This window comes from Euleptes europaea, chromosome 14, assembly GCF_029931775.1.
Source record: "Euleptes europaea isolate rEulEur1 chromosome 14, rEulEur1.hap1, whole genome shotgun sequence".
In the NCBI taxonomy this organism is placed as follows: domain Eukaryota; kingdom Metazoa; phylum Chordata; class Lepidosauria; order Squamata; family Sphaerodactylidae; genus Euleptes; species Euleptes europaea.
In genome coordinates this window covers 38,815,436-38,836,786 of record NC_079325.1, presented here as the reverse complement: position 1 = coordinate 38,836,786, position 21,351 = coordinate 38,815,436, and the positions used below count along the sequence as shown (strand labels likewise).

Here is a 21,351-nt window from a genome sequence, read left to right as displayed (position 1 = left end):
CTGAAAACAGACTCTGGGGCTAAAACCTAGCAAGGCCTGAATCAATGAAACCCTGCCATGGGTTTCCACAGTGAGTACCCAAACAGTTCCTGCCTCAGAGAGGAGGCAACATACAAAATAAGTTCATTAGGCGTACTTAGGTGTATATAAGTGCCGTCAAATCGCAGCTGACTTTTGGCGACCCCCATAGCATTTTCAGGGCAAGAGACGTTCAGAGGTGTTTTGCCATTGCCTGCCTCTGTACAGCAACCCTAAAATTCCTTGGTGGTCTCCCATCCAAATACTAATCAGGACTGACCCTCCTTAGCATCTAAGAGTGGGCTAGCCTGGGCCCTCGAGGTCAGGGCATGCTTAGGTACTGCTGTCTATATATAAAAGGTACACAGAGCTCTTTGTCATTCTCCCTGATGAAGAATTCTGTGAGACCTGGACGTTTATGTACATAAGTTGGGCCAATAAAATGTATTACTTTACCAACTTTATGCCTCCCATCCTTTACCTTCTCACCTTGTATACTGAACAAGACCATTCTATTGAACTTTAATTGCTGTCCTCATAACTGACCTGTCAGGTAGGCCAGAGTTATTATCACCATATTGTAGATGGGTGGCTGAGGCTGCCGGAGAGTGGCTCGTGTCAGCCCAGAGAGTGAATTTGTGGCCGAGAAAAGACTTGAACTGGGGTCCTCCCAGATCACAACTCAGTCTCTGATCCACTGTGCGACATCACCTCTGAAAGGGAAAATGCATTTTGTGCTCTGCCTCTGAGCCCACATCCCACCCTCAGCTGCCCATCCTTCTTGGCTGGCTTCCCTGCTTCCACCCTGGAGCCAGCCGCTTCCTCTCGTTCTGGCTAGATGTTTAATGTGTAGCCCCACCTTTCAGAGCGGAGAGTCTCCGTGACTCCAGGGCCTCCGTTCTTTGGGAGGCAGGCAGTGACCTTTCCCTTCAGCCTGCGACTTTGCCCGGAACTCCCGCCAACTCCCAGTTCTTGTGTTCTGTCCTGAAGAGGAGAAGTATCTTTAATTCTGTGTCTCTTTTATGGCGCCTCCAATAGAAGAGGGGGTGAGGAGCAAGGCTTTCGGGATGAGGACTGTGGCTAAAATTCCATAGGTGCAGCTCCCAGCGTGGTGGCGCAGAAATGAACAATGCTTTACCTGTTAAATTTCGGCCTCTCAGCCTCCTCTTACAGATGCAAAAGGTCTGCCGGGGCGAGGTGGCCAGGAAATATAAGCAGTCAATTATACCAATAAGCTTTTGTCTGTTTTTCACCTCCTCCCTTCCACTTGATCCTGCAATGAGGGTCTAAATGTACCACATTTTTTGCATTTCTTTCCCCATAGCAGCGAAAGCACCAACTTCCCCTGGCAATCTCAGGGGTCCTCAAGAAAAAGCAAACCTAAGTGGTTGTCTCGTTCTGCCTACAGTGTGGGTTGGATCTGGGATGGCAGCTCAGGGCACTATGAGCTCATGTGCATGTGGCAGGCCCATCTACTGATACTCAGCCTTGACTGGAGCCCTTGGCCGAAGCTAACATGCATCTAAACCAGTTAGCTGCAGGAAACCAAGCTCGCTGGTAGGGCTGAGGCTGGCTAGCGCCTGGTACATTCCCTTATTCGCAGATGGAGCTCAGACTCTTGCTGTCATAACACATTTTTTTTCCTGTGTGACCCTCCCACAGGTTACTAGAAGCGCATGTCTGCTCTCTAGTGGAGGCAGAGGACATGGCAGCTGGTGAAGGCAGAGAAATAAATGCCCATGCAACACAAGTCTGATTTACACAGCTAGACTGATGATTGAGAAAATGACGATGGCTAACTGACTAGCCTCCCTCTGTATAGCAACCCTGGACTTCCTTGGTGGTCTCCCATCCAAATACTAACCAGGGCTGACCCTGCATAGCTTCTGAGATCTGACGAGATCAGACTGACGAGATCAGGACATACAGAGGAAGGCACTGGAAAACCACCTCTTTTAGTCTCTTGCCTTGAAAACCCCATAAGGGGTCGCCATAAGTCGGCTGCAACTTGACGGCACTTAGCTATTTGAGGTGGTCACCTTTTAAACCGTTCCTGCTCTTGTGCCTTTAATTTCTGCTTGACATGCAGAAATTAAGCAGGGAAAGCTTTTTTTCTGACATGGAGATTAAGTCACAAGCAACACCCCCCCCCCCGCCCCGTTAAAGGAACTGCAGCAGGGCAAGCAGTAACAGATGGCAGCCCTAGTGGTTGCAAGCCAGTGAGGGGGGAGGACAGAGAGAGAAAGGGAGAACCTGTTGAAAAACACAGGGTCTGCTGGCTTGTAGCGGCCACATTGTCTAGCTATTCCACCACTCTTTTTTTTTAAAGGAAGCCTCATTCTTGCTTGCAGATCTGTTTCCCAGCCACCACTCTTGAAGGTATGCATGGGTGTATATTGAGTGTGTATTGAGTGCCCCCTCCTGGCCAGAATGGCAAAATATAGTTAAAAAGGTAACGCAAAATATAGTTAAAAAGGTAACGCGTGCGGTGGACTCACAACTGACTCATAGCAACCCTATGAAGTTCTACCTCATGGGGTTTTGAAGGCAAGAGATGAACAGAGGGGGTTTGCCATTGCCTTCCTCTGCATAGCAGCCACCATCTTCCTTCCCATCTAAGTATCGGCCCTGCTAGCTTCAAGCTTTGGCAATGGCCAGGGTGTGTGAGTGTAAAGTGCCGTCAAGACACAACTGACTTATGGCTTCAAGGCAGGAGACATGCAGAAGTGATTTGCCGTTGCCTGCCTTCACGTGGGCTGAGAGAATTCTGAGAGGCCTGTGACTGGCCCAATGTCTCCTAGGAGGCTTCATGTGGAGAAGCGGGGAATCAAACCCGGTTCTCCAGATTAGAGTCTGCCGCTCTTAACCACTACACCACACTGGCTCTTGGTAGACTGGCCTATATTTGATAATAAATTACCTCTGCAAGGCATGGCAGTGATTTATTGCTCTTTCACCTGGGTTGCTTGAAAGGGACAGTTTGGACAATACTTAATTTCTTCAGCCTTCCTTGGCATGAGGAATTGGACAAGAGTTCTCTTTTCCACCTCTGTAAACTGGACTACAGCTGAACGTCAAGAAAACAAAAGTAATGACTACAGGAGAATTACACAACTTTAAGGTTGACAATGAGGAAATTGAAATTGTTCAAGACTTCCTATTCCTTGGCTCCACCATCAACCAAAAGGGAGACTGCAGCCAAGAAATCAGAAGATTGAGACTAGGAAGGACAGCCATGAAGGAGATAGAAAAGATTTTGAAATGTAAGGATGTGTCACTGGCCACCAAGACTAGATTAATTCATGCCATCTTATTCCCTATTACTATATATGGGTATGAAAGCTGGACAGTGAAGAAAGCTAATAGGAAGAAAATAGATTCCTTTGAAATGTGGTGTTGGAGGAGAGTGCTACAGATACCGTGGACTGCCAAAAAACCAAATCAGTGGGTTATAGATCAAATCAAGCCTGAACTGACCCTAGAACAGGGGTCCTCAAACTACGGCCCGCGGGCCGGATCCGGCCCCCGGAGGGCTTTTGTCCGGCCCAGGGACTGAGAAAGCCAGTCCCCCCTTGCCCCCCTCCCTAGAGCTTTTCTGGGTTTCCTGGCCGCTTGCGCCCAGCCGGAAGCCTTCCTCCCACCCCAGTCACCCCCTTCCCTGCTCCCTCTCCAGCCCAAAACCCCCTTTCCTGGGTGCACGAGGCATCTTGCCGCCTTGCGCGCCGCCCAGTCGCCCCCTTTGACCTCTCCCTCCCACCCTCCCTAGCCCAAAACTCCTTTCCTGGGTGCACGAGGCGTCTTGCCGCCTCGTGCGCCGCCCAGTCGCCCCCTTCGCCTTCTTCCTCCCAGGCCCAAACCCCCCTTTCCTGGGCCCAGTCGCCCCCTTCTCTTCCGCAGCATGCCCCACCGGGAGACTTCTCCCATTGCCTAGCTTTGTGGCCTGGCTGGACCTGGCCTCCTCGAGCTCGATGCAGCCCAACGTGGCCCTGGCGTTCTTGTTTTGGCCGCAATTGGGCAGCGTTCTCATGGCTTGTGGCTCTCTCTCCTCCCGGGGGTATCCTTATAGGGGCCCCTTGGGGGGGGCTGGGCATATCTCCAGGGAGAACAAGAAAAAGACTTGTGGCCATTTATGCACAGGAGGTTTTGCCTTGGATTTGCCGCTCTCCAGATGCACATTTTCCCCATCCGAATCCTCAGAACTCAAAAGTAAGCTCCCCCCACCCCCTGCCAGAGTTTGGAGAATTCGGATGGGGAAAATTTGCATCTGGAGAGCGGCAAAACCAAGGCAAAACCTCCCGTGCATAAATGGCCTTGGTTTTTACATGCCGGCTTTCTCTACCACTAAAGGGAGACTCAAATTGCCTTACAATCCCCTTCCCATACCCTCCCACAACAGACGCCCTGTGAGGCAGGTGGGGCTGAGAGAGCACTAACAGAGCTGTGACTAGCCCAAGGTCAGCCAGCTGGCTTCGTGTGTAGGGGTCGGGAAACCAACCAGGTTCACCAGATTAGCCTCCGCTTCTCATGTGGAGGAGTGGGGAATCAAACCCGGTTCTCTAGATCAGAGTCCCCGCTCCAAACTGCCACTCTTAACCACTACATTTGTAAGGCGCAGGCACTTGCCACGGACTCCAGCCTCTTTATTCCCCATTAACTCGCCTCTGGGCGTGCGGGCGTGCGGAGAGCGCAAGGGAGGCCGGGGCAGGGGCGAGGCCGTGTCTGCCGAGGAAAGGCCAAGCCCCAGCTGCAGAGCGAAGGGGGAAGGTCCGGGCTCGGGAGGAGGATGCTTTTCAGGAGAGCCCCCTCGCGCCGCCTCCTCCCCCCCCCGCGCACGCGGGGAATTTGTTCATATTTTTTTTAAACTATAGTCCGGCCCCCAACAGTGTTTGAGGGACAATGGACTGGCCCCCTGTTTAAAAAGTTTGAGGACCCCTGCCCTAGAAGCTAAAATGACTAAACTGAGGCTATCGTATTTTGGTCACGTCATGAGACAGTCGAGCTAGGAAAAATTGAGGGCAGCAAGAAAAGATGAAGACCCAAAAAGAGATGGACTGACTTTATAAAGGAAGCCACAGCCCTCAATTTGCAAGATCTGAGCAAGGCTGTCAAAGATTTTGGAAGACTTTCATTCATAGGGTCGCCATGAGTCGGAAGTGACTTGACGGCACTTAACACACACACACAAACTGGTGTCGCACCATATTGGCTAAGAACATGAGCAAAGAAATCCTCCAGTTACCTTACCTCTGAAACATACTTACTAGGTGGCTTTAGGCAAACCACTCTTTCTCAGCCTCAGTTCCTCCTGTCGGCAATGTAGGGATAAATAATGCTGGCCTTAGCAGGGTTACTGTATGGATCAATGAAGTGCTTTGAACACTTGTGTGCTGCATAAACGTTAATTGTTGTTATTGCTTTACTTCTCGGCATCAAGGAAAATGAACGGTAGGAGTAATTCACAAAGAGCCTCGTGGCGCAGAGTGGTAAGCTGCAGTACTGCAGTCCAAGCTCTGCTCACGACCTGAGTTCGATCCCGATGGAAGTTGGTTTCAGGTTGCCGGCTCAAGGTTGACTCAGCCTTCCATCCTTCCGAGGTTGGTAAAATAAGTACCCAGCTTGCTGGGGGTAAAGGGAAGATGACTGGGGAAGGCACTGGCAAACCACCCTGTAAACAAAGTCTGCCCAGTAAACGTCGGGATGTGACGTCACCCCATGGGTCAGGAATGACCCGGTGCTTGCACAGGGGACTACCTTTACCTTTTAATACTGGCCTTAGCAGCATTATTGTATGGACCAATGAAGTGTTTTGAACACTTGTGTGCTGCATAAACGTTGATTGTTGTTATTGCATCAAGGAAAATGAACGGTAGGAGTAATTCACAAAGGGCTAGAATCTTGTGTTTTGTTTTGTTTTAAGCTGAGCTTCTTAGAATCCAGAGCTCTGTGGGCACTGCCAGTTTGTAGTCTTGTGGAATGCAATTGTGGACGACACTTGGCATAGTTCTTGTGCTCTCAACATGCTTGTCATGCCAGGTTGCATCCACCCAAATAACCACAGAACTGAAAGAGAGTCAAAAGTCCACCTGGCTCTCTCCATGCCCAAATGTCAGGCCCACCCATCCGCTAGTTTCACCTTCTCAATCAGTGCAGTCCAGAGCAAAACAAAGCATGCTTAGATCTCGAAAACCCTGCGCAAACACACAGCTGTCTTCCTTCCGTGCCTGGGATGAACATATGAACACGTGAAGCTGCCTTATACTGAATCAGACCCTTGGTCCATCCAAGTCAGTATTGCCTACTCAGTTCGGCAGTGGCTCTCCAGGGCCTCAGGCAGAGGTATTTCACATCACCTACTTGCCTTAGGAGCCCCGTGGCGCAGAGTGGTAAGCTGCTGTACTGCAGTCCAAACTCTGCTCACGACCTGAGTTCGATCCCAACGGAAGTTGGTTTCAGGTAGCCGGCTCAAGGTTGACTCAGCCTTCCAACCTTCTGAGGTCGGTAAAATTAGTACCCAGCTTGCTGGGGGTAAAAGGAAGATGACTGGGGAAGGCACTTGCAAACCACCCCGTAAAACAAAGTCTGCCTAGTAAACATCGGGATGTGACAGGAGTGACCTGGTGCTTACACAGGGGACCTTAACCTTACTTGCCTAGTCCCTTTAACTGGAGATGCCGGGGATTGAACCTGGAACCTTCTGCATGCCAAGCAGATGCTCTACCACTGAGCCACAGCCCCTCCCCTATGGATGGGTTGTTCCCTCTTTCTACCCACTCTGGTGGGATCACGGATTTGTATGTGTTTCAGTGCTTCTGGAAAGCCATGCGGCACTCATCTGCTCTCTGCCTTTTGTCTCTGCATGGAAGCAGAGTGTTTCCCCCCCCCCCACCAACAATGGGAGGAAATGTGTTTGGGGGCTAACTGGAAGTGCCTGGTGCACACAGAATGCGTGGAGATGTGTCTGCCTGGGAAGGCGGCTGCCTCTGCGATAAACTCCGGAAGCCTCACCTATTGGGGAAGGAAGCCTAAGAAAGCTCGGGCCCTGAGGTTTTGGCTGGGGAGCCGGTTCCCACGGTTGGGTCTGCAGGAGCGGGGAGCTGAAATGAATGGCGAGCATGCTCGCATGGGCAAATTCCAAAGCAAAATTCTCTTCAGATGCTCACAGCAACTGGAACCTCTGATCCGATCCTAAGTCTTTATTGGCATAAAGATAAAGTGTACAAAAGCAAATACATAAGACCATAATATACAAGGTACATCAGACCGCCAACATTTTTACAGTCAAATCGATTTAAGCGGATTACTTAATTTTGCAGTCCTAAACTAGCCTTATTTGATACACAAGCGCTTATATTCTTTGATCGCAAACTGTAGAAACCTTGCCACCAATTCAATTTTTATTGGGTCCTGAGCGGTCATAAGAAGAGGCACCTTAATTTTGGCAGGTAAAATTGGGGAAGGGAGCTTAAGAAAGCTCAGGGCCTGAGGTTTTGGCTGGGGAGCCGGTTCCCACGGTTGGGTCTGCAGGAGCTGAAATGAAAGGCAAGCATGCTCGTGTGTGCAAATTCCAAAGCTAAATTCTCTTCAGCTACTTACAACATCTGGAACCTCTGGGCTCCCAAGGCAGGGATGTTATGGACACCTATAGGAGAATAAGCACCTTTCAGCACAATGGGGCATACTTGCAAGTAATCCCAGTCTCAAGGCTTGTTGGGTGGCCTTCAGCCAATCATTCTCTCTCAGCTCAAACTACCTCGCAAGGTTGTTGTGAGCACAGGGGAGAGGGCAGTGTATGCCAACCTGAGTTCTACGGAGGAAGGGCAGGATAAAAATGAAATAAATATAATTAAAACTTATGTGCATTGTTTCAGGCCGCACACCACTATGCATGAAGTGAACGTGGATGCTCCTAAGGAGGTCCAAAGTGCATTGGTCAGTTAGTGTTGCTTGTGGGTTTAAGGGCTGTTTGAAAACATAGAAAAACCTTGAATTTTGAAAGTTGAAACTTTATCTTAAAATCCAATAACTGGGTTTTTCTGTAATTTTATTTTTACATTTTGGATCCTGTTTTCACAATGCCTGAGTTGCTTTACAAAATTAAGAACAATAAAGACAGTTGCTAAAAATAATAACTGAAACACTTCATTGAGCTATACTAATAAGTTAGGAGTTGCAAGACTGATTTTTAACAAGCCATCCTGCAGGGTTTTTATGAGAGGGGTTGCTTTTTAATTCTAGCAAGCTCAGTCCTTGCAAAACATCACCCCAGTCCTCACCAGTTACTGAATTTTCAGTGAATAATAGCCTAGTTTTTAGTGTTCTTATATGCTGGGGTACTGAGAGGTATGTGTACATATGTACATAATGGACAATAACTAAAATACATATTCTTCTCTCCCCCCTTCCCTTTCCAACACAGCAGCAGCACATGCTGGACCCTGGTTGTGTCTGTACTCGAGAAGCCATGGCTGCCTGCAAAAGGATGAACATGAACCTGTAAGTTTGATGCCTGATAACCCCAGTAACCAGCAGTGGGCTCTAAGCATTGGCCTCCGTGCCGAAGTCCTAGTGCTCCAAATGCTGACTAAAACCACACCTTTATGGCTGGAAAGCCAGGGGGTCACTGGCAACGGAAAGGCACATGAACACATGCAGCTGCCTTATACTGAATCAGACCCTTGGTCCATCCAAGTCAGTATTGTCTACTCAGACCGGCAGCGGCTCTCCAGGGTCTCAGGTAGAGGTCTTTCACATCACCTACTTGCCTAGTCCCTTTAACTGGAGATGCCGGGGATTGAACTTGGGACCTTCTGCATGCCCAGCAGATTCTCTACCACTGAGCCACAGTGTTTATCTCTCCAGCAATCTGATCACGTTTTTATCCTTCCCTTCCTCCAAGGAGCTCAGTGGCTTGTGATTCTCCCCCACGGGGTGTGTGTTTCTTGGCTCAGTGGTAGAGTATCTGCTGGACATGGAGAAAGTTCCAAGTTCAATTGCTGGCATCTCCAGTTAGAAGGATCAGGAAGTGGGGGATGCAATGGATCTCTGCCCGAGACCATGGAAAGCCTCTGCCAGTAAGCACGGACAGCACTGACCTTGGTGGACCAATGGTCTGACTCAGTACAAGGCAGTTCCATGTGCTTACTCAGCACAATCTCCCCTGTGAGAAAGTGAGCAACTCACCTACAGTGGAATCCTAAGCAGTTAACAATCCTCTGAATTCATTGAAATCAATGGGCTGGGAAGAGTGCAATTCTGCCTAGAACTGTACTGCTAGTGAGCTTCCTGGCTGTATGGAAACAGTCTAACCCAGGGGTCCCCAACGGGGGGCCACCAAGTGTTTTTAGAAAGTGGGTGGGGCCAGGTAGGGTTTTTGCTCAGCAGGCCTTGTGATTGATTGGCCGTTGGAGTTCTGATTGACAATGCAGATTTTTTTAAAAGTTGCTTTGACATCGGCTGCCACCACAGAACAGGGATCTGCACTGCATGGCTGAAAGTAAGCTCTATATTTGCAAGGAAATATTTTTAAATAATATGTCCATTTTAAAACGCATCCTGTTAAAACAGAGTTTCTGCCTGAAATGTTGAAGAGGTACTATTAGAGTTACTCCTGACTTCACTCCCTGACATTTTGTGGTTGCTCCCACCACTTTCATTCAGAATTCCAAACGTGCCCACCTGTTCAAAAAGTTTGGGGACCCCCCTGCTCTAACCACTACCCCTCACTATCTTGCATTTGGCTTGGAAGTCTCTGTGAAGGTGGCGGACGGAGGGTGTAGGCTGCTCTGTCTTCAGAGGAGTTAGCCGATTTGTGAGATTTTATATGATTCATGGTTCAAAGAGACTATACAGCGAAAAGTAAGTTCATTTGTCGTGCTTCAGAAGGCGATAAGGGCTATCTTGCATTTGTTATTATTCTAGGACTATGAGTGTAAGGCTGCCAGATTTATTGATGAGGGGAATTCCCTCTGCACGTGGTAAAATGTTTATCTTTGTTATTTCACTTTTCCCAGATGTGATCCTCTGTTTATAGGCAGTGCTTACATGCTGTTAAGGGAAGGCATTCTGTATGTGCTCAGAGGTGTTCCTTCCTTGCAGCGTTATTACTTTCTATATCCACCAGCCCCTTTTCCCCCTACCACTCCTGATTAACCTGCATAATCCAGACCAAATGCACCATGCAAAGGTCCTATCAGGATAATATCACTAGTACAAATGAGCCAAGCTACATGGGAAAGGCCTCACACATACAACATCACAAATACTGGCAGTCTCTCCTGGGAAGTGACTTTCTCAGGGCACTATCCTCCTACGCAGTTTTCCAGAATGGGTGTGTGAACCCAGAAAAAAGGTTCTGTGTATTCAGGGGGAGAAGGGAGATTTCTTTCATTCCTGTGTAAGTGCGCATTCTTTAAATTATTAAAAAACGTTTATACCTTCCTTCCATGTGCGTTTAAAATGATGGTACTTTAAGTGTGTGTACTTAGCACGTGCTGAAAGACGCTATCCTTATGTTGCCCTTAAAAAACAAACAAACCAGCTACCAAAGCTGATTTATGTCCGAAGGGAAAAGGCGATCAAAGGCACTTTGTCCTTATGAGCGCCCAGAAGCTATGAGCTGAAGCCACCATTGGCTTTTGAACATGCAAACCGCCTGCATGCCATTCCTCTTTAGAGTTGCCAACTCTGGGTTGAGGAATTCCTGGAGTCTTTGGAGGGCGGAACCTGGGGAGGGCAAGGTATAATGCCGCATAGTCCACCCTCCAAAGCAGCCATTTTCTCCAGGGGAACTGACCTCTGTCCTCTGTAGATTAGTTGGAAACCCAAGAGATCTCCAGCCCCCCCCCCCGGCAACCTTATCTCTTGTCTCCTTGTGGCACTTTCCATCTTTCTTGCCAGCATTTTTGGGCTCCCCGCCCTCCTCAGGCTCCGCCCCAAAAACCTCCAGGTATTTCCCAACCTGGAGCCGGCAACCCTACAGCAGCCTCGCGTAGCTGTCAACCCATCCCTTTGCTTCCCAACAATTGGATCCCCCCTAAAACAATCTCCTGTTTTCTCTTCTCCATCGTTTTTACCAAAAGGACGGTGGGGGCGGGAGCTCGATTCTCACGCGTGGACATCGGCACGGCTTGCAAGAGTGCCTCTGAGCATGTGCGGCGAGAACTGAGGGTGCCCAGTAGATGCATTACAGCTCCCGCCTTAAGAGGCACCTGCTGCCCGTATGGATGTGCAGCTGCTGTTGCAGGGCCGGGCCGCGTGGTGCCGCTGTTTCCACGCTTGTCTGCGGTTGGGCGGGGAGGGGAGGCTGCGGTTGGTCACAGCTGCGCTATTTAGGCTGCAGCAACCAGGGTGGTCATTTGGGAGAGTCCGGTGTCGGCGGCGCAACTTTGCATGTGTGAATTTGCCTGCCCCTTAAAACGGAGGATTCTGGTGGGTTTTGTATCCTCCCCCCGCCAATCTCCAGTAGCTGTAGCATCCTCTGAAAGTTCCTCCCTAAGATGCATCCCTCTGTCCGGGGCGTTTCCGAGTGGTACTTGGCCAGGTAAGGATGGGGGAACCGGTCGGACTCCATACCAGACTCCCACAAAACAACAGCTGGTTTATTTAAGAAGTGACCTGCTGTTTGAGTCTGAATTGCTTGAGAAGTTCTTTTAATTGCCGTGGTTGGAGCATGTGGACTAGAAACCTCTTTCCTAAACCCAGTGTGGTTCCATGGTTACTAGGCCGGCAGGAAACATTCTGTATGTGCCATGGGTGCTTTTAGATATTTCAGTTTCCTGCTCTGGCCCCAGGCTGTGGGGGCGGAAGCCACTGAGAGTTTCCATCTCTTCTGCATTTGCTCTGCAATTAAATTTTGATCTGCCTCCCGTGTGTGTGTGTGTGTGTGTGTGTGTGTGTGTGTGTGTGTGTGTGTGTGTGTGTGTGTGTGTGTGTATATATATCCTTTTATATGCAGGAGAGAGTATGGGGTGAGGAGAGAAAGTAGGTGTTTCTTTTGAAAACAATTCAATGAAGGCACAGTGGTCCCATTCTGTGTTGCTTTGGAGTGGAAGACTTGAGGGGTGTGGGTGTGGTGGGGGGACTTCCTTCAATGCCCCTTGCTCAGCTTCCTCTCAGAAATACACCTGGGCAGGCGAATAGTCCACATGGCAGCCTGGAAGAATGCGAGGGTCATGGGCTCCCCGTACAAAATGCAGCACTCACAAATACTCCCCATACAAAATACAGCACTCACTGAGCATTGGGGGCTGTCACAATTGGAACCAGAATGTTGTGTGAAGTTTGCTTAATAAACCCATCCTTGGCATGCAGGGCCGGTGCCAGTCATTTTTGTGCCCTAGGCAAGGCTAACTACTTGTGCCCCCCCATTGCTAACCAATTTTCAAAAACAGATATCTTGTAGAAAAAATAAAAGCACAAAACCTTTTATATAAAGACATTATAATTAATTATATTCCATAGCACTGTTGTGGTACTTATCTTAAAATACAAAAATATAAGTTGCCAGTTGCATTTCCCAAGAAACTAATCTGTTTAAAACTGTGCCCTTGGGCCAGTTCTGTGCCCCTCTGAGGTTTGCTCCCCAGGCGACCGCCTAGTTTGCCTAATAGTAGCACTGGCCCTGTTGGCATGTCACTTAAGGAAGGGTTTATCTAAGATAAAAGAAGTTTCCTCCAGCAAGTCTCTGGGGAGGCAATATATAAATTTTTAAAATAAGTAATAATGGAGGCTGGAATAGGAGGCATTCCGCTGGTGCTCTGCAATAGTTGGAAGCATGTTGGTTTGATATTAGGGGGAGGGGAGAGGAGAGAGTGGTCTTCCAACCTGCAGCACCTGGCTTGGATCACTTGCTTGAGTAGTCTGTAGTGCAGATGCCTCTGGTCGTTCCTTTGTGGCCAGGAGTGTGTGGGGGGTGGGGAATGCTTTTCCATTTGGAGATGGAGGGGTTGGACTAAATGGCTATGTTTCCTGCAATGTTTTTAATGAATGGATGAACCATGTTTGATTTGTAAAATGTTAGGCATTGTACAAACCCTTCAGCAAAAAGGTGTGTTCTTGCTCTCAGGCTCACAGGGTTGACTGTTGTCTTTTTTAATAGTTTATTGTTGAATGGAGCCTTGGCTTATTTGCCTCATTCTTTTAGACCCGAAGGGCATAAAGATGTAGTGATTAATCGTACATTTTGTGCATGCCAGGCAGTAAAACTGGAGAAGAGAATGCAATGTGTCACACTTGAAGATTTCACTTCAAATATCCCTTGAACCCTGAGGCTGGGCCAGTCTCTCAAACTCAGCCTACCCTACTTTGCAGGGGTGTTGTGAAGCTAGGATAGCCCCCATATATGGCCTGTAGATGGGGAAGAATGTAGGCCACCTTTGGAGGGAGGCACAGGATGTGAAAAGCCAGTTAATTAAATGGGGACTGTTTCCTTCACCTCACCAAGCTGGAGATGCAGAGCTTCACCTGTGGAGTTTCTGCACGTCACGCATCAGAAAATAGGAATGAGAGGAAGGTCTCAGATGGCTCTGTTCCCTGGCACATTAAGATTTGGAGAAGGGCCTTCTTCTGCCTGAGAGCTGCTGCCCGCCAATACTTGTCCTTGGGGTGTCACTTAGGAAAGGGTTTATCAAAGATGATGATGAAGAAGAGTTGGTTTTTATATGCCGGCTTTCTCTACCACTTAAGAATCAAACCGGCTTAAAATCACCTTCCCCTCCCCACAACAGACACTCTGTGAGGTAGGTGGGGCTGAGAGAGCTCTAAGAGAGCTGTGAATAGCCCAAGGTCATCCAGCTGGCTTCATGTGGAGGAGAGGAGAATCAAACCTGGTTCTCCAGATTAGAGGCCACTGCTCCAAACCACCATTCTTAACCACTACACCAGTTGCCTCGAGCAAGTCTCTGGAGAGGCAATATATAAATTTTCAAAATAAGTAATAATGGAGGAAGGAGTAGGAGTCATTCTGCCTGAGAGCTGTTGCTCGCCAATACTGGGCTAGATGGGCCCCTGGTCATACTCTAGATAAGGCAACCTCCTGTATGCCCCGCTGGGAAAGAGAAATTTGCAGCTGGGTAAAAATCCCAAGTGCCCTCAACTGGATGGCCCAGGCTAGCCTGATCTCGGCAGATCTCGGAAGCTAAGCAGGGTCAGCCCTGGTCAGTATTTGGATGGGAGACCACCAAGGAAGTCCAGGGTTGCTGTGCAGAGGAAGGCACTGGCAAACCACCTCTGTTAGTCTCTTGCCATGAAACCCACCCCCAGAAAAGGGGTCGCCATAAGTCGGCTGCAACTTGACGGCACTTTACACACCCACAAAGATCCCAAGCAGTGTGCTGGCCAAGGAGGTCGGTGGGCGGCTTGAGGCGCGTTATTCTCACCGGCGCCTCGCCTGCCTCACGAGACTGCCGTGTGAATTAGATGAAGGCACGGGAGGGAGAAATCCGCGCATTCCGCTTTTAGCGCCTCGGAGGGAAGGCCGGATCACAACGCGCCCCGCGAAACAACCACAACCGATCGAGCCCCGCCGAAGCAAGGCGCTTTGGGAAGGCAAGAGCCACTAGAAAAGACAGCCGGGCTAGGTAGGAAAAGTGGAGGGCAGCAGGGAAAGAGACGGTCGTGCTGGGTAGTAAAAGTGGAGGGCAGCTGGAAAAGAGACGGTCATGCTAGGTAGGAAAAGTGGAGGGCAGCAGGGAAAGAGACGGTCGTGCTAGGTAGGAAAAGTGGAGAGCAGCAGGGAAAGAGACGGTCGTGCTAGGTAGGAAAAGTGGAGGGCAGCAGGGAAAGAGACGGTCGTGCTAGGTAGGAAAAGTGGAGGGCAGCAGGAAAAGAGACGGTCGTGCTAGGTAGGAAAAGTTGAGGGCAGCAGGAAAAGAGACGGTCGTGCTAGGTAGGAAAAGTCGAGGGCAGCAGGAAAAGAGACAGTCATGCTCGGTAGGAAAAGTCGAGGGCAGCAGGAAAAGAGACAGTCGTGCTAGCTAGGAAAAGTCGAGGGCAGCAGGGAAAGAGACAGTCGTGCTAGCTAGGAAAAGTCGAGGGCAGCAGGGAAAGAGACAGTCGTGCTAGCTAGGAAAAGTCGAGGGCAGCAGGGAAAGAGACAGTCGTGCTCGGTAGGAAAAGTCGAGGGCAGCAGGGAAAGAGACAGTCGTGCTAGCTAGGAAAAGTCGAGGGCAGCAGGGAAAGAGACAGTCGTGCTCGGTAGGAAAAGTCGAGGGCAGCAGGGAAAGAGACAGTCGTGCTAGCTAGGAAAAGTCGAGGGCAGCAGGGAAAGAGACAGTCGTGCTCGGTAGGAAAAGTCGAGGGCAGCAGGGAAAGAGACAGTCGTGCTAGGTAGGAAAAGTCGAGGGCAGCAGGGAAAGAGGAGCGCGCTTTGGGGGGCCGCCCTGAGCATATGCAAAGTGCCTCTGTGGCTGGGCTTCGGGCGGCTGTGGCTACGCAGCTCGGCCGCCAGGGGGCGGTGTTGCGCGCCTGGCAGCCGGTGGCGTCCCGACGCGCGGCTATTAATAGCTGCCTTTGGGGGGGAGGCGGGCGGTCGGGCAGGCTGGAGCGGCGCGGGCGGCGGCGCGGGCAGAGGCCGGCGGGCTGCGCGGCGGCGAGGACGGTGCGGAGCCCGCCATGCCCTTCTTCCGCGACCCGGCCAAGCCGCAGCCCGTCGAGTTCCACGCCGAGATCCTGCTGGCGGCGCCGCCCCGGGGGCTCCGGCTCGGCGTCAGCCTGCAGCGGCGGCACACCACGAAGGAGTAGGTCGCCCCGGGCTGGGCTCCCCGGCTGGGCAGAGGCGCTTTGGCGGAAGGGGGCCGGGGGGACGGGGACGCCTCGCGGTTCGGTGTGCTCGGCTTGCCTCTGAGCCTACGCGGAGTGCCGTTTCCCCGCTCCCCAAAACTCTTTGCAGTGGGTCGCCGTGTTAGGCTGTCTGCAGGAGTAGAAAAGGGCTAAGAGTCCAGGAGCACCTTAAAGACTAACAAAAATATTTTCTGGTAGGGTGTGAGTTTTCGTGAGCCACAGCTCACTTCTTCAGATATGATTCTTCATTCTTCAGATCTGAAGAAGTGAGCTGTGGCTCACGAAAGCTCATCCCCTGCCAGAAAATATTTTTGTGAGTCTTTAAGGTGCTCCTGGACTCCTGCTTTTTTCTACCAAAACTCTTTGATTAGCGACGAAGGTCTTTCGCAAGACTTCTGATGCCTTGGTCCTGGGTGCCTGTTGTCTGGTGGGAAGCACTCTGCTTACGCTCTGGCGCTTTGCGTCTTGTGGCACCGCTGACTTCTGCTAAGCATGCCCAGCTTGGTTTAGAAGATGCCTTTTTTGGCTCCGCTTGCCTCTGAGCCTACGCAGAGTGCCATTTCCCCACTCCCCAAAACTCTTTGTCTAGCGACGGAGTTCCTCCGCGAGACTTTCATAAGCGTTGGTCTTGGGTGCCTGCTGTCTGGTGGGAAGCACTCTGCTTACTCTCACGCGCTTTGCGTCTTGTGGCACTGCTAACTTCTGCTAAGCGTGCCCAGCTTGGTTTAGAAGATGCCTTTTTAGGCTGGCTTGGACCTGGCACCGTTTATTCAAGGGCGACGGGAGGAGGGGGGCAGGAGTTAAATCTGATTAGCCTGTTAGCTCCCTTGGGGAGCCCTCGATGCCTTTTTCCTCTGCCGCTAATCTGCCCTGGCTTGTGCTCACAGGGCCAAAGATATGAAGAACCGTTTGGGGATCTTCCGACGGCGGAACGAATCACCCGGAGGACACCCCCCAAGCAAACTGGACAAAGTCCCAAAGTCTCTGAAGTAAGTCTAGGGTTGCCTGGGGGGCCATGCTGGGCTTCTCTTTTTCCGAGGGAACGGGTCGAATGCATTTCACGGCACCGGAATGAGGCTTTTTGTTCTTTGTGCGCCCCAAAGAAGCAAAGCTGGGCTGGGCACTTGCTTTGTTCTCTGCATAGGCAACGTTCTCCCTCCTCATCCCCGCTTGCTTTTCAAATTGTCCCTCCGAACTCTGTGCCAAACACTCAGTGCCGTGGCTGAGATCGCAGGAGCGCAAAACCCACAGTCCACCGTGCCCCCCCCCCCCGCTTGTCCACTCTTCTGAAGAGTCCGCCTGGAAATTTCCCCCATTGTTTTACAGGAATCTGACTCTCTTTGTGGATGCTGCTCATAGCTGTGAAGGGCTTCTGGCAGTCGGGTGAACTGGCAAGGGTGAAGCAAATATTGGACCAGTTCAGAACTTCATTATGATTTTAGGACTTTTGAATGCTTTCGTAGTTTTCTTGAGAAATTTGTTTTTAATAAGAGATTTTTTCCGACTTTTTTTTTTTTTTTTTTTTTTTGCAATATCAGCTTTTACACCCTGGGTTTTACAAAAATGCGCACACTAATAAACGCATGTCTGGAAACTAACAGACTTAAGGGAAAGAAGAATTCCAAAATTGGACATTTGGGGAGGGGGAATAGCATAGGATAACAGATGTTCCCTTTTTTTTTGCAAGTGAATTGAACCAGTAGTTTTTCAGAATCTTTCTTTGTAAAAATTCATGGGGTGGAGGGTGGCTGTTGAAAAAGCATTTTAGTACCTGGTGTGGGAGGGATATTTTCTTCTCTTCCTCCCCCGTCATTCCAGTCTCTCTTTCAAACCATCTCCCTTCTTTCTCCCCCACCCCATAGGCCAACGCTGGAAGAAGCCCTCAAATGGGGAGAATCCTTGGAAAAGCTGCTTCAACATAAATGTAAGGACCTTTGGTTCTGAACATCCCTCAAAAAAGGCAAAGAGTCTGGCGCCATTTTAAAAATTAACAAACTTCGTTGTGGCAAAGTCTTTTTAAGAGCCAGAACTCACTCTGCCTTGTCAGATAAGTAACGTTAGCAGATGTCAGACTGCAGGCCCATCTGGGCAAATGTTCTGACGGTGACAGATGTTTCCAGGAAGCTCTTAAGTGGGGGAGGGAGGTGGTCACTCTCCCCTCTCACTTGTCTCCAGCATATGAAGTTCAGAGGTATACTCTCTTTGCATGTGGAAGTTACCCGTTAGAAGCAGTTGACTCTGTATCTAGTAGAGGGATACTTTTTTCTCAAGGGTGCCCTAAAGGATGGCTGGTCAGGGCTGTTGGGAAAAGGTCCCGGGTTCCATGTGTGCCTGCTTTGGATTTCAAGGCTGTGCCTCCTTCCTTCCAGATGGTCTGGCGGCCTTCCGCGCCTTCTTGCGCACTGAGTTTAGCGAGGAGAATCTGGAGTTCTGGCTGGCATGTGAGGACTACAAGAAGATCAAATCCCAGTCCAAGATGGCCTCAAAAGCCAAGAAGATCTTTGCGGAATACATTGCTATCCAGTCTTGCAAAGAAGTGAGTGTAGGAATGCAGGGGGGAAGGGGGGAGGTTGAAAGAAAGCGGGTATCTTGCTCAGCCAGAGTAAATTTAGATTTAATGACAAGGGAGTGCCTTCTGTTCCCACTCCCCCAATCCTTTGAGAGCCAGCATGGTGTGGTGGTTTGGAGCGCTGGAGTCTAATCTGGAGAACCGGGTTTGAATCCCCGCTCCTCCACACGAAGCCAGCTGGGTGACCTTGGGCTAGTCACAGCTCTCTCAGCCCCACCTACCTCACAGGGCGTCTGTTGTGGGGAGGGGAAGGGAAGGCTATTGTAAGCCGGTTTGATTCTTCCTTAAGCGGTAGAGAAATTCAGCATCTAAAAACCAACTCTTCTTCTGTGTCCATGGCATATGTGAAGTAATGCAAATCCCAGGCCATATCGCAATGATTGTAGCCAGTGTGTTCTAACAAGGACTTCTGCACCCAATCCGCAGTTCCTCTTGGAGCTTCAAGAAAGTTCCAGGTCAGCATAAGGTGTGCTCAGATGTTCTTGGGGCTGCAGGATGTGGTGACAACCCAGGGGCCCATCTGAAGGCCGAAATGCACATTATGTTTTCCTTATCCTCACAATCTCCCAGAGTCCCATCAGTCAGACGTGCACTGTGAAAACCATGCTCGGAGCTCAATGCCCAGGCACGTTTGGAGGGGGGGGGTCACAATTTTGATCGGGACCATGATGTTTGAAGGGGCTTATGCACACACCCCCCAGACATTTTCCTGATGTGAAGTGACCCCTGGGAACTGCTGTCTGCTGTATTGGGAGCCGTATGTGTACCCATAGAACAAACAGCCCCTCCCCAGGCCTGTTTCAGGTGGGGGAAATGGCCCAGGGAGAAAAGGCCGAAGCACCCTCTCCGTGTGTGTTGCAGTCCCAATCGGGCCCTCGTGCGCCTTGGAATTGGGTCCTAACACAGAACTCCCAGACACTGTTTTATCAGCAGGACCCAGGGAGGATGTGAGGAAACTCAGCGTATAGTTAGGCCCTCCGTCTGGAGCTGAAAAGAGGACAGTTCTCAACTTCGGCAAAACTTTGAGTTTGAATCTTGGAATCAACGTTCAGTCTGAAAGAGACTGAACATTAATTTAGTATAGCCACATAAATTGGCACGAGCAAATGTAGAAGGCCTCCCCCCCTCCCAATTTTGCTGTTTGCTCTGCAGCCTCTCAAGACCCCTTTTGTGGGCCTCACTTGTGAATTAAGATTCAGTCATGGAGAGAGCAGGGGTCTCTGCGCATGTCTAAGATTGGGCTTTATGCCACTTTACCTGCCATGGTTTTCCTCAGAGAATTCCGGGAAGTAGAACATAGTGAGATGGTAACATTCGGCAAACAATCCCAAAGAAGTTTTGTGGTGCCTCAAAGGCTGACGGGTTTATTGCAATGGAAACTTTCATGGACGAGGGTCCCGCTTTATCAGATTCAGAAGCGTTTGCCGTAACAAACGTGTTTAGTGTTAGAGGTGCTACAGAAATCCCATATTTGTTTGTGCAGCAACAAGTTCTCAGGGCTGCGCTGTAAAAGTCCTGAGTTCGAGATCCATGGCGCTCATTCCTTCCCCCAAGAGAACCGGATTTCCGGGGCTCCCTTGGAAGAGAGAATAACTACTAAACCTCTTTAAGCACACAGCAGCAGCAGTTCTGAAAGGAGGCTAGCTGACTGCTGGGCAGAACGGCGGGCAGAACGACAGGCTAGAGAGTTGATGGTGGCATTGACTGAGGCCCTGCGTCCTGCAGTGTAGGCTTTTGTGTCTGTTGTCCCACCACTGCCACTGGTTTGGCAGGTATTTGCAGCATAAGAACATAAGAAAGGCCCTGCTGGATCAGACCAAGGCCCATCAAGTCCAGCGGTCTGTTCACATCAGCCAACCAGCTGCTTCTAGGAAGCCCACAAACAAGATGGCTGCAGCAGCATTGTCCTGCCTGTTTTCCAAAGCACCTAATATAATGGGCATGCTCCTCTGATCCTGGAGAGAATAGGTATGCATCATGACTTGTATTCATTTTAACTAGTAGCCATGGATCCTCCATGAACATGTCCACTCCCTTCCAGGTTGTCAGCCATCACCACATCCTGGGGCAGGGAATTCCACAAGTTAACTATGCACAGCATGACCTGCGAACAGAGATGGTAGTGGAGCGCGCGCGCGCAACATCGGCAAGGATGCTTTGGCTGCATCCCCTTCAGCTCTCTGGAAAAACAGTCTGTACAGCCAGACAAGATGAGATGTGGTGTTTCCTCTTGCTAGTTCAGCTGTTCCACCCACATCTGTCCTCCTTTCTGCTGCAGTTCTAGAATTGGCATAACAGTTTCTGCTCTTGTCTAGGTAAAGTCACTGATCTGTCCTTTTTGGCATCTGTTCTTCCAGGTTAACCTAGACTCTTATACTCGGGAGCACACCAAAGAAAACATGCAAAACATTACCCGGAGCAGTTTCGACCTTGCCCAGAGACGCATCTACGGGCTGATGGAGAAGGACTCATACCCCCGTTTCCTACGTTCAGAGCTGTACTTGGACCTCATTAACCAGAAGAAGCCCACCCCTGTGTTGTAGAGGGGAGCGCAGGGCCTGCTTCTCCAGGAAGGTGTCTGTTTACATATGAGTGGCGGCTGCCTTTTGGTAGGGGACTGCCTGGACATGGAAACCATATTTGCCCTCTGGAAGGGACCTGGAGTCGGAGAGCTGAGTAGTTGGGCACCATCCCATCCTTGGAACTGCTTTCCCCCCCTGCTCTGGTACGACGATGTCCTAGCAAACAGGGCTAAGGGTCCTCGATCCCACCAGACCACTGTGAAACCTGAAGCTGTCTTTCCCCTCCTACACCCTGGAGATGGCTTGAACACTGGGACCCCAGATTGGAACCAGATGGCTTTTGTGGGCAGGCGGGCAGCATTGCCGTCCCTTCCCAAAAGATTCTTATCTCTTGGGGATTCAAAGTGGATGAAGGAAGGCTCGCAAATTGGGGAAGATCAGCACTTCAGCATCTTCTATTGAGAA

The 21,351-nt window shown here is 50.2% G+C and overlaps 1 protein-coding gene across 5 annotated transcripts in view; it reads left to right on the top strand.

Annotated features, from left to right (window-relative positions):
- RGS3 (regulator of G protein signaling 3) overlaps positions 1–20,908 on the top strand; it is a 97,065-nt gene extending 76,157 nt beyond the window's left edge. For 2 of the 5 annotated variants that reach the window (XM_056860297.1, XM_056860293.1), the window contains 5 exons: positions 8,435–8,511; positions 16,683–16,784; positions 17,658–17,719; positions 18,165–18,331; positions 20,722–20,908. In XM_056860297.1, coding sequence (XP_056716275.1) covers positions 8,435–8,511; positions 16,683–16,784; positions 17,658–17,719; positions 18,165–18,331; positions 20,722–20,907 — 594 coding nt within the window. In that variant the 3' untranslated portion in view covers position 20,908. Of the gene's footprint in view, positions 1–8,434; positions 8,512–11,521; positions 11,558–15,626; positions 15,753–16,682; positions 16,785–17,657; positions 17,720–18,164; positions 18,332–20,721 lie in introns of those variants that run through there. The other 3 variants (XM_056860294.1, XM_056860296.1, XM_056860295.1) reach the window with 3 other exon arrangements.
- Positions 20,909–21,351: the final 443 nt, after the last annotated feature.